The following is a 13,405-nucleotide window of genomic DNA, read 5'->3' as shown; positions in this document are numbered from 1 at the left end:
AGCTTTAGTACTTAATCTTAGAACTGTGCTAGGTATGAAGAGGAAAAAGAAAACACATTCCCTGCCCTTGAGAAGTTAATGTTCTTATTGGGAGACATGATTATAAACTTATAATTAATGTAGTACTTATAAGATAGCATATGTATAGTAAGATGTTTAATGTGAATTTTATTTTGCAAAGATTAATACAGAAAATGTTTTACACTGTGTGTATCTGTTCTATTAACATAAATACCCTAAAAATCTAATTCTTTCATTCTGATTTCTGTACTTTTGAAGGTTCAGCAGTTTTCTGAAAAATCCTTCCTCTTTCAGCTTTTGAAAACTCATGAAAATGCTTTAGAAAGACAGTGCAATGAAATCACAAACCAAAGGAGTGTGCTTCTCCAAACCTTTGTAAGTCTCCAACCACTTAGAAAAATCTGTTTCAATAACCTAGTCAAGAAGTATTTTCATATACTTAGGTGTACTTTTAGAAAATTACCCATATGCATATTGGCAGATAGTACTATTTAGATAAGTAAAAAGTACTATTCAGATAAGTTAAAAGTATTAAGTGCTATTTAAAATCAATTGGTAGAGTAATATAGCTTGAAAGAGATCTATTGGCAGGGATGTAACAGAAATTATTTGCAATTGTAATAAGCCTAAAGGAAAGAGTACAACTGATTTGAATTGCTCAGGCTTTGAGACCTTGGTTTTAATGCTTTTGAAAGGTAGAAGTGTTCATTCTTAGGCACATTTATAGATGTGAGTGAAAGGATGGGTATTTTTATCTTTTTATCTTAAGTCTGAGGCAACAAACTGAAAAGTAGTTTTGAATGCCAGGATGCTTGGAGATGTGACTTGTGATTAGTTGACATTTTAAAGAAAATACATTTAAAGATATTAAAAGTACAGGTCAAAAGTCAGAACCAAATGATGTGATGGTTTTGAACAAGTCCAGATTCTGAATGTGGCCCATAATTATTTGACATCTCTTAAGAGAAAATAGAAAATAAAATCCCAAAATGTTTAGATTCTAACATTGTCACAAAGTTTAAGTTTTTGTGTTGTCTAAAGTTTTGGTAATTCCTATTTCCTTACAATGTGTAAAATGTTATTTAGAGCTGCTTTTGAAATTAATATGTAATTTTGCTTTCATCAATCTACATTTTTAAAAGTTTCCTTGGCCAGATACCATGGTGCCTGGCTATAATCTCAGTAGTTTGTAGAGTGAGCCAGTCTCAGCAACTTAGTGAGGCCCTAAGCAAGTGAGACTCTGTTTCAAAGTGAAAAAATAAAAAGAATTGGGGATGTGGCTTAGTGGTTCAGCACCCTTGGTTTCAATCCCTGGTACAAAAAACAAAAACAAAAACAAAACAAAACAAAAGTTTCTTTGGATGTTCTTATCTATTTTTTTGTCTTTTCTTCTTTTTATTTTCTGTAAGCAGTAATTCCTTTGAGTATAGATTTTTAATTTTCAAGTTTAGTCATTATTTTGCCACCCAATTTTGTATTGTAGTGATAAAATAGCATGTGTGATGATAAGTTTAATTCATAAATAAACATTGGTATAATGATGAATGGTAGAATTTCTACTTAAGGATAAATCTTTCATCTGAAGTTAGTTTGTTGTCATTGTTTAATAGTTTCAGTTTTTTAAACAGTATTACTAATGAAGTAAAGCCATTTATAGTAATACCAGAAATTATTATTCTTATAGTTTTGTTGTTAATAAGTTTAGATGATTGTATTTTAAATCATTAAAGAAAAATATTGCAACCAAAACCATATTTGATCTTTTATTTCTGTATTTCAGGAGGTTACAAAGAAAAGAGTGACAGAGGAGGAAGAAAAATTTATTAAGGAAATTACAGACTTCAATAATGAGTATGAAATAACAAAGAAAAGAGAGCTTCTGATGAAAGAAAATGTCAAGATTGAAATATCTGACTTAGAAAACCAGGCAAACGTTTTGAAATGGGGTATGAGTCCATACGATTGATTTATTTTTCTGGCATTATTTAAAATAGCTTATTTTGAATGAATGAATTTTTTAGAAATTTTGGTCTTTTCATAATAAAATCAGGTTATCATATAGTTACTTACTTGTATTTTTATCTTAATTGTCCTAATGAATGTATTTCTTTTTTCTTTTTGTTATTGGGGATAGAACCTAAGGGTGCTTTATCACTGAGCTATATCCATAATCCTTCTTAGAAATATTTTTTCATTTTGAGATGGGGTCTCACTAAGTTGCTGAGTGCTTCACAAATTCTGAAACTGGCCTCAAACTTGTGGTTCTCGTGCTTCAGCATCCAGAGTTGCTGGGATTGCTACCACTGTACCTGGCTGTGAATATTAGTTTTTTTAATTGTGAGAAGTATTAAATTCTTTTTTAAAAGTATTTATTTTTCAGTTGTTGTTGGACACAATACCTTTATTTTATTTATTTTATGTGGTTCTGAGGATCAAACCCAGGGCCTCACTCATGCTAGGCAAATGCTCTGCCTCTGAGCCCCCAGTATTAAATTCTTTAGAAGTACATGTGACATTAGAGTTTGGTCAGTCATTCACTATCAATAACTATCAACTACCTGTTATGTAATAGACACTAATCTAAGTCCTGGGGACATAAAATTTAAAAGTGGAAAAACAAAATATTTAGCCAAATATTTTAGCACAATGTGATGGAAGCTATTTTAGGTTTAGGACTGATGCTGATATTCTTATTTTACCAAATGTTTTATACAGGAAGTAGGGTTACACAGTAGGTTGGGGAGAGTTGCCTTTCAGGAAAACAATTATGCAAGTAATTGCAATTAAATTAAGATATTAAAGTGGTTGCCAAAGAGAAGAGGGAGAGAATTAATCCATTTTTGTTCTATCATCTCAGATATAAATTACCTATAAAAATTTAAATATAGTATATATACTATGTAACTATATAATACATAGTTTTACAATAAGAATCTGATTATACTAATTATACTATTGATTAATATATAAGCTCTAAATTATTATTTTCAATATATTTTAATATACCTGTGTCAATTTTGTTGAAATATTTGCAAAATTGAAAACTTGGGACTTAATGGGTTAAAGGGATATTTAGGAAGAATACAGAACTTTGTAATTGATTAATGTAGACAGAAATGGGAAAAGTAAAAAATAAGCCACAGTTTCCAAACTTCAGAGATTCTATTGTAACATTAAAGTCCACTATCTCTTCATTTAAATCAGATCCAGTTGCAGATGAGATACCTTGATTATAATTCCTTATTTAAATTTTTCTTGACTAAAGACCTAAAAGTAGAGAAGATAGTTATTCCCTCACATGTCAAATACCCAGTGGTGAGAGAGATAAGGATAATTGCGAGAGACACTCCTGTTTAGAAAGGGGAAAAACAGGAAAATCATAGGTGTGTTGCTCCATAGCAATTCTGAAATCCAATTACAAAATTAATGCAAGTTCCTTAATCATAATTCAATTAATGTCCTGCCTGGGAATGATTATCCATTACTCTTAGCTCCACCCACTGTGCTCTTGCTTCCATTCCCTGCACTATTCCTTTTCTTTTCATTCTTTTATTCGTTCTTTCTTCCTTTCCTTTCCTTTTTCTTTTTTATAAAAGATAACTTGTACTTGTAGGTGCTACTTTGCTTAGCTTCTGTACTGTAGAAGATTGGGTATTCAAAAGCTCCTTTTTCAGTGTTACTGTCTCTGTCCATTTCATTTCAAACTTACTATGTTTATGACAATATAATTCTCTTAAAAACTTGGTGAGTCTCATATAAATCTTCCTGATGTTGGCTCCATTAGGAAAAACCCGTAATTACAAATTTGTTTCTTTTTTTTTCTTTTTTTTATTGGTTGTTCAAAACATTACAAAGTTCTTGACATATTTATATTTCATACATTAGATTCAAGTGGGTTATGAACTCCCATTTTTACCCCAAATACAGATTGTAGAATCACATCGGTTACACATCCACATTTTTACATAATGCCCTATTAGTAACTGTTGTATTCTGCTATCTTTCCTATCCTCTACTATCCCCCCTCCCCTCCCCTCCCATCTTTTCTCTCTACCTCATCTACTGTAATTCATTTCTCTCCTTGTTTATTTTCCCATTCCCCTCACAACCTCTTATATGTAATGTTGTATAACAATGAGGGTCTCCCTTCATTTCCATGCAATTTCCCTTTTCTCTCACTTTCCCTCCCACCTCATGTCTCTGTTTAATATTAATCTTTTCTTCCTGCTCTTCCTCCCTGCTGTGTTCTTAGTTGCTCTCATTATATCAAAGAAGACATTTGGTATTTGTTTTTTAGGGATTGGCTAGCTTCACTAAGCATAATCTGCTCTAGTGCCATCCATTTCCCTGCAAATTCCATGATTTTGTCATTTTTTAGTGCTGCGTAATACTCCATGGTGTATAACTGCCACATTTTTTTTTTTTATCCATTGAAGGGCATCTGAGTTGGTTCCTTCCACAGTCTAGCAATTGTAAATTGTGCTGCTATGAACATCCATGTGGCAGTATCCCTGTAGTACTCTCTTTTAAGGTCTTCAGGGAATAGTCCAAGAAGGGCAATAGCTGGGTCAAATGGTGGTTCCATTCCCAGCTTTCCCAGGAATCTCCATACTTCTTTCCAAATTGGCCACACCAATTTGCAGTCCCACCAGCAATGTACAAGAGTACCCTTTTCCCCACATCCTCGCCAGCACTTGTTGTCTTGTTGTTGTTTGACTTCATAATGGCTGCCCATCTTACTGGAGTGAGATGGTATCTTAGGGTGGTTTTGATTTACATTTCTCTGACAGAGATAGTGAGCATTTTTTCATGTACTTGTTGATTGATTGTATGTCCTCCTCTGAGAAGTGTCTGTTCAGGTCCTTGGCCCATTTGTTGATTGGGTTATTTGTTTTCTTATTGTCTAATTTTTTGAGTTCTTTGTATACTCTGGATATTAGGGCTCTATCTGAAGTGTGAGGAGTAAAAATCTGTTCCCATGATGTAGGCTCCCTATTTACCTCTCTTATTGTTTCTCTTGCTGAGAAAAAACTTTTCAGCTTAAGTAAGTCCCATTTGTTGATTCTTGTTATTAACTCTTGGGCTATGGGTGTCCTATTAAGGAATTTAGAGCCCGACCCCACAATTTGTAGATCAGAGCTAACTTTTTATTCTATCAGACGCAGAGTCTCTGATTTGATATCTAGCTCCTTGATCCACTTTGAGTTAACTTTTGTGCATGGCGAGAGGAAGGGATTCAGTTTCATTTTTTTGCATATGGATTTCCAGTTTTCCCAATACCATTTGTTGAAGATGCTATCCTTCCTCCATTACATGCTTTTAGCTCCTTTATCAAATATAAGATAGTTGTAGCTTTGTGGGTTAGTCTCTGTGTCCTTTATTTGTTTCTTATAAGATCTTTTTTGGGGGGACTTCTACTGAAACTGCTGAGGCACAAGATCCTTTAGCTTCTTAATAGCCTTCAGTTTGGTTCTCTGAGGCATTACTCTGGATTTTTCTGAAATCAAATCTAAAGATTTTAAATATATATACTAGGTTTTGTCTTTAGACCATGGTTTCTTAAGAATGCTGTGGGTTTTATCTTTACCTTTAAACCATCTTAATGGCAAGAATCCTAGTGAGAAGGAATCTCATATTAAGGCTACCGCAGGTTTTCATTTTAGTTCTTAGAAAAATTAATAAAGAAAAAAATAACAAAGATTCATAGCTAAAAGACAGTACATAAATTTAAAAAGAGACTGTAAGAAATGTTAATGTAGTCTGAAGGAAATTGGGAAAGGGAAACATAGGAACAAAAACCACAGAGGAGAGATATAAATAATAAAATGGTAGAACTAAGTTCATCTTTGTCAATAATTAAATTGTTACTGAACTAATCACTACAGTCAAAAGGCAGAGCTAATCAGAATAATATAAAGACTATATTGTCTACAAGAGAGTTTAAAGAAATAAAGAGGTTGAAACAAAATGATGAAAAATAGTTCATTTAACCAGTAAACATACAAAAGCTAAAAGGGCTATATTAATATTAAATATAGTTGAACTTAAAATAAAGAATTTTACCAAAAATAAGCAGGGAATTTTATAGTGAGGAAAAGGTCAATGTTTAATAAGTAGAGTAGATAGAAATCATAATACTATATCCTCAAGTCATAGGAGTAAATTAAAAATCAGTAACTACAAAATATATAAGAAAACACTAAATATTTGGAAATTAAATAGCATACTTGTAAATAATTCATGATCCAGAGGTAAAATCAAAAGCAGTTTATAAATATTTTTAACTTGAGTGATAGTATAGATTAAAAACGAAATTTTATAGTTAAAGCAGTGCTTGGAGGTACATAGGTAGTTTTTGGGGGGAGAGGGTACCGATATTAAATTCAGGGGCACTCAACCACTGAGCCACATCCCCAGCCCTATTTTTTATTTTATTTAGAGATAGGGTTTCACTGAGTTGCTTAACGCCTTGGTTTTGCTGAGACTAGCTTTGAACTTGTGATCCTCCTGCCTCAACATTTCGAGCTGCTGGATTACAAGCCTATGCCACTGCACCTGACACATAGGAAGTTTTTTTTAAAATATTTTTTTTAGTTGTCAAGGATCTTTTATTTATTTATGTGTGGTGCTGAGGGATTGAACCCAGGGCCTCACACATGCCAGGCAAGTGCTCTACCAACGAGCCACAACTTTAGTCCCCATAGGTAGCTTTTAATGCTTATATTAGTAAAACAAAAAAGAATTATCTAAGAGCAACGATATAAAGTTTTACATGATGAATCTAGATAAAGAAAAGCAAACAAAACCAAAGTAAAAAGAAGTGAATTAAAAAACTAAAATGGGAATTAAAGCAATAGAAAACTGGAAAAATTAGAAAAAGCCTGCACTCTCCCATATCAAGATAATATGTTGCTAGTTTAAGAATAGAAATATAGAGCACTGGAACAGGAAGGTACACAAATATATATGCATATTGGAAATTAGTTTTCAACAAAGATGGCATGGCAGTTTCATGGGAGAAGGTAGAGTCTTTTTTCAGTAAGTGATGCTGGGACAGTTGGACATCTATTGCACAATCATGATGATCCTTAACTCCTACTACATGCCATATTAAAAATTAATCCAAAATGGGCTTATGTCTAAACATGAAAGCTGAAATTATGAATCTCCTAGAAGAAAACTTGGTGGAAAATCTGCTATTTTGTAATGGGAAATTATTTTTAGATGGACACAAGAAACATGAATCATGAAAGAAAAAAAATATTGGATTTAAAATAAATTGAAAAGATACTTAAGAAAAAAAACATGAACTTGAAGAAAATATTTGCAATACAAATGTCTGCCAATGTTCTGTTACCCACAATATAATGAACTTTTACAATGAAAAAATAGGAAGGCAACAAAGCCAATTTTTTATAAAAAGGGGGAAAGATTTTAATTTCACAATATAGTACCAGTAATCTATGTGAAAAGATACTCAATTTCCTTAGCCATTAAGGAAAATTAAAACCACAATGAGATTCACTGTATATTCTTTTAATAAAAATTTTAAAAAATAATCAAACCAAGTGTTGACAAGAATGTGGAACATCTGAAACTCACATGGTTGTGATGAAAATGTAAGATAAATGGTACAGTTGCTTTGGAACATTTTTTTGCAGTTTATGAACATATTAAGCATATATTTGCTATATAATCCAGCCACTATACAACTAGATAATCCAGAGACATGAAAAGTGTGTCCACACTGTTATTAGCAACTTTATTCACAGTAGACATAATCCAACATAATTTAAATCTTCATTAAGAAGTGAAAAGATAGACAAAATTGACATGTCCATGCAGTAGAGTATTCAGCAATAAATAGCTAAAAGACAGTACATAAATTTAAAAAGAGACATATAACATGGGTGCATCACAAGATAAATAGTGAATAAAAGGAGATAGACAAACTGCAAACTAATCTATAGGAATAAGCAGATTGCTGATTGCCTGGACCAAAATCAATGCAAAGAGTCACAAGAAATCTCTGAAGGTTGATAGAAATATATGGGTACTTGTTTGTGGGGGTGGTTTCACAGATGTAAGTGACTGTCAGACTCATAGAATTGTATACTTGAAATGGATGTGCTATATGCAAATTATTCCTTTATAAAATTGAAAGAAAAAAGTTCATGATATTGCAAATACTCTTGAAGTTCTCTACTTTGTGTCTTTTTTTGCATCTTTTATCACACTTTACCTTTTTAATTTTAATAGATTTTCTTCTGTGGTACCTGATACAGCTGTTTCTTATACTTTCAGAAGATCTATCTTTAGGTATTTCATGACATTTTCATATCAAATTTAATCTCTGTTATGACAGGACTTTGTTTTGTTTAATGCCCCATCCTCACTAGTATGAATGAAATAATAATAAGTTGATAAATGATTCAGAAGGAGAGAAATATCCTTTTGCTTCATGTGAATCAGATATGAAGATCATGTAAGAAGGTGGACCTAACCTGACCTAGGTACTTTAGACTTCTCTGAGCAATGAAGTTTATACTGAGATCTGAAGGATGATGTTGATTAGGCATGTGAGAGATTTAAGTGTAGATGTTGATTAGATATAGATATTGGATATTTAAGTCATGAGCTCAGACAGATGTCTAGGCTGGAATTATTAAATCTTAGGAATACCTAGGGAGAATGTATTGAAACAAAAAGAAAAAAACAGCAAGAAAGATGAGGATTTTCAAGGCACTAGAGGAAGAAAGTCATCATGGAGTCTGGAAATGAGCTTCAAGAAAGATGGCTGAGACAGGAGAATCTAGAGTTTGAAGGCAACCTCAGCAACAGTGAGGTGCTGAGCAACTCAGTGAGACCCTGTCTCTAAATAAAATACAAAAAATAGGGCCAGAATTGTGGCTTGGTAGTCAAGCATCCCTGAGTTCAATCCCCAGTAGTACCAAAAAAAAAATATGGGCAGGATATATTACTTTGTGATTTTGGGCTTAGTTATTAAATGGTATTTGAGACAGTGATCAGCCTACATTGAATCCTCCAGAGCTGTCAACTGTAAAAGGAATAAGAAGCTGCAGTTGGAGGTCTTTAGAACCTCTGACTGTGATGGTCTTTAGAAAAGTAGCAGATTGGGGTACTAAGAGAGGAAGGGTATTAAGCAATTAATAATGGATTAAAGAGCAGGTTGAAAGGAAATTGCAACGATGAGCAAAGGTGAGTCTGATGTTTCTCTGTGGATAACATGGGGTCTGGTAACAAGGAGATTTGAAGTCAAGGGGAAGTTTTCTAGTGAGGAAGTAGGGTCATCCCCCTCTTCATTTTTTTTTGAGATGGGAGATATTTGCACATATTTTGATAACTTGGAGCCTGTAGTACAGACATAGGTAGAGTTGAAGATTTGGAAATGAAGCAAATTTGCCAGAGAAGGCAGGAATAGGACTGATGCTGGTATTTTGAGAATTGGAAAACAAAGCAAAAACATCTGGGATTAACCTATGTGACCATCAATAGGGGACTCCAACTGAGTTTTTACCTCACTTTACCTTTTTGAAGATATTCATATGGTAAAACCTAATGAAATTGCTGAGTACAATGGAAATTTCTAGAACCTTAAGGCCAAATTGTGCTCCGTGGGGTATTGAATTATTTTTCTTACCAAAATAATTAAAGGAGACTTCCTGTTTTCCTATAATATTATCTTATACCATTATTAATCTGAGAATCATCAATAATTTTAGTCTTTGCCAATCTGACGTGTAAAAATATTCTCATTGGTTTAATAATTGGTTTATTTTGTTAATTTTACATGAAGTTGAATTTACTTCCCTGAATTTGCTGACAATTTATATTTCTTTTTCTGTGGATAAAAATGACTTGTCTATATTCTTTATGTTTCTGTATTTCTTTGTTTCTACTAATTTACGTGCTTTTTGGTAAGGTAAGGAAATTAGCCATCTGTTGTATATATTATAAATATTGCTTTTAATTTTTTAAAATATTTCTTAGTTTTAGGTGGACACAATGTATTTATTTTACATATATGTGGTGTTGAGGATTGAACCCAGTGCCTCATGCATGCGAGGCCAGCACTCTATCACTGAGCCACAATCCCAGCTCCTGCTTTTAGTTTTATTGTTTACTTTTGACTTTACTCAGTGTGTGTGCCTGTGTGTGTGTGTGTGTGTGTGTGTGTGTGTGTGTTTAAATGCCACATAGGTATGTAAGATTTTTTTGATACTTTAATTATTCTTTTCCTTTATGGCTACTGAATTTTGTCTCTGAGAAAGGCTTTCTTTCTTTCTTTCTTTTGTCTCTGTGTAATGTTAATTTTTTTTAAAAAAGCAAACTTTGCCCATGTTTACTTGTTATTTTCTGTTCTATTTTTTTCTATTTATATGTTCTGTCCACCTACAATTTTTTTAGTTTAAGAGTTTAGGGAACCCTCTTTATTCTTTTCCAAGTGACTAACCAGTTAGTTGTTTAAATACTATTTCATAATTCATCTGTTTCCAACCAATTTAAAATTCTGTGTTGTCATATATTAAATTCATATTACATATGTATGTGTATATATACACCTTTCTGTACTGTGCCTTCTCTATTTTGTTCTTTTTTAAAATGGTTTTAAAAATATTGACACAATATCTTTATTTATCTTATTTATTTTTATGTGGTGCTGAGGATTGAACCCAATGCCTTCGTATGTGTGAGGCAAATGCTCTGCCGCTGAGTTATAACCCTAGCCCCTCTATTTTGTTCTTAAATATTCTTTTTGGGGAGCACCAGGGATTGAATTTAGGAGCACTCAACCACTGAGCAATATTCCCAGCCCTATTTTATATTTTATTTAGAGACAGGGTCTCATGAGTTGCTTAGCGCCTCACTTTTGTTGAGGCTGGCTTTGATCTTTCAATCTTCCTGCCTCAGCCTCTGGAGCTGCTGGGATTACAGGCATGCACCACTGTGCCCAGCTGTTCTTAATTATTCTAGTGTCATCATTTGATTGGGTATCACTCTTACTGTTTTACATTATTGATTCTCCTGTGTTTATTTTCTTAGATAAAAGTTAGTGTTATATGTCAAGTTAAAAAAGATCTTTATTTTCATTAAAATTGCATTTAAATTTTTAATAAACATAAAGTTGATATGTTCCTGATCCTGAATCTTCCTACTCCCAAACAAAATATGCGTTTCAATGAAGTTTTGCATTTTTCTTGTTGCCATTTCTTTAGGTATCACTAAATATTATAAGTATAATCTCTTCCTCCATTATATTTTCTTATTAGTTGTTGTTTATTTATACGTAAATACTTTTCCCCATAATTCTAATTTTCTTTTTTAAATGTAAATTTGTCTTATTTATATATGACAGCAGAATGCATTACAATTCTTATTACATATATAGAGCACAATTTTTCATATCTCTGTTTGTATACATTGTATGTTCACACCAATTCGTGTCTTCATACATGTACTTTGTATAGTAATGATCATCACATTCCACAGTCATTAATTACCCCATGCCCCCTCCTTTCCCCTCCAACCCCTCTGCCCTATCTAGAGTTCATCTATTCCTCCCATACTCCCACTCTCTATCCCACTATGAATCTGCCTCCTTATATCAAAGAAAACATTTGGCATTTGGTTTTTTTCACTTAGCATTATCTTCTCTAACTCCATTCATTTACCTGAAAATGCCATGATTTTATTCTCTTTTATTGCTCAGTAATATTCCATTGTGTATATATGCCACATTTTTTTAAATCCATGTTATCTATTGAAGGGCATCTAGGTTGGTTCCACAGTTTAGCTATTGTGAATCATGCTGCTATAAACATTGATGTGGCTGTGTCCCTGTAGTATGCTGTTTTTAAGTCCTTTGGGTATAAACTGAGGAGAGGGACAGCTGGGTCAAATGGTGGTTCCATTCCCAATTTTCCAAGAAATCTCCATATTGCTTTCCTTATTGGCTGCACCAATTTGCGTCTCACCAGCAGTGTGAGTGTACCTTTTTCCCCACATCCTCACCAACACTCATTGTTGTTTGTATGGATAATAGCTGCCATTCTGACTGGAGTGAGATGAAATCTTAGAGTGGTTTTAATCTGCATTTCTCTAATTGTGATGATGAACATTTTTTCATGTAATTGTTGATGGATTATACATCATCTTCTGAGAAGTGTCTCTTCAGGTCCTTGGCCCATTTGTTGATTGGGTTATTTGTTTTTTGGTGCTTAGCTTTTTGAGTTCTTCATATACCCTACTGATTAGTGCTCTATCTGATGTGTGAGGGGTAAAGATTTGCTCCCAGGATGTAGGCTCCCTATTCACCTCACATATTGTTTCTTTTGCCGAGAAGAAGCTTTTTAGTTTGAGTCCATCCCATTTATTGATTCTTGATTTTAATTCTTGTGCCACAGGAGTCTTATTAAGGAAGTTGGGACCTAATTTCACACTATGGAGATTCGGGCCTATTTTTTCTTCTATTAGACACAGGATCTCTGGTTGATTCCTAAGTCCTTGATTCATTTTGAGTTGAATTTTGTGCATGATGAGAGATAGGGGTTCAATTTCATTTTGTTGCATATGGATTTCCAGTTTTCCCAGCACCATTTTTTGAAGAGACTATCTTTTCTCCAATGCATGTTCTTGGCACCTTTGTCTAATATAAGATAATTGTAGTTTTGTGGGTCAGTCTCTGTGTCCTCTATTCTGTATCATTGGTCTACCAGTCTGTTTTGTTGCCAATACCATGCTGTTTTTTTTTTTTTTTTTTTTGCTGTTCCTCTGTAGTATAGTTTAAGGTCTGGTATAGTGATGCCATCTGCTTCACTCTTTCTGCTAAGGATTGCTTTACCTATTCTGGGTTCCATATTCTAATTTTCTAACAAGCTGCTTTAGCAAATTCTTTTATTGTTTGGACTTGATTTCACTGAATTTTTTATGTGTTATTATGTAAGTTTCAGCTAATGATAGCTTTGTTTTCCAATGCCTTTTAAATTTTAAAATCTAATTTCATTGATACCTTTAGGATACTGTTAAATACTAGTGTTGATATTAGATACCTTTCTTTATTCCTGACTTTCATAGAAATGTGTCCAGAGTTTTGTTATTAATTATTATGTCAGACCGAATCTCTCTTCTTCCTCTCATTCTCCCTCTCCTTCATTCTTCACTCCTCTTTCTTTCCCCCAACTTCACCATTATGAGTAATGAAATGCTTTTCTTACTTTATTAATATAGTGAATTTTATGAATAAATAAAATTATTTATTAGTCTTCTATGAGACCACTGAATTCTATTTAATATTGTTTTAAGATTCTTCTATCAGTGTTTTTAATAGGGATTAATCTTTCTTGGTGTGCATGTTGTATTGACT

General features: G+C 33.0%; 1 protein-coding gene across 3 annotated transcripts in view; it reads left to right on the top strand.

Annotated features, from left to right (window-relative positions):
* The window catches only part of Ccdc172 (coiled-coil domain containing 172), a 68,285-nt gene that overhangs the window by 22,145 nt on the left and 32,735 nt on the right, over positions 1-13,405 (top strand). For 2 of the 3 annotated variants that reach the window (XM_078019902.1, XM_005320810.3), the window contains exons 4-5: positions 280-396; positions 1,802-1,967. In XM_078019902.1, the coding sequence (XP_077876028.1) occupies positions 280-396; positions 1,802-1,967 (283 nt within the window). The remainder of the gene's footprint in view (positions 1-279; positions 397-1,801; positions 1,968-13,405) is intronic. The other variant, XM_078019910.1, reaches the window with a different exon arrangement.

Source organism: Ictidomys tridecemlineatus, chromosome 1, assembly GCF_052094955.1.
Source record: "Ictidomys tridecemlineatus isolate mIctTri1 chromosome 1, mIctTri1.hap1, whole genome shotgun sequence".
NCBI classification, from domain to species: Eukaryota; Metazoa; Chordata; class Mammalia; order Rodentia; family Sciuridae; genus Ictidomys; species Ictidomys tridecemlineatus.
The sequence above is the reverse complement of the archived record's forward strand: the minus strand, read 5'-3'. Positions and strand labels throughout refer to the sequence as shown.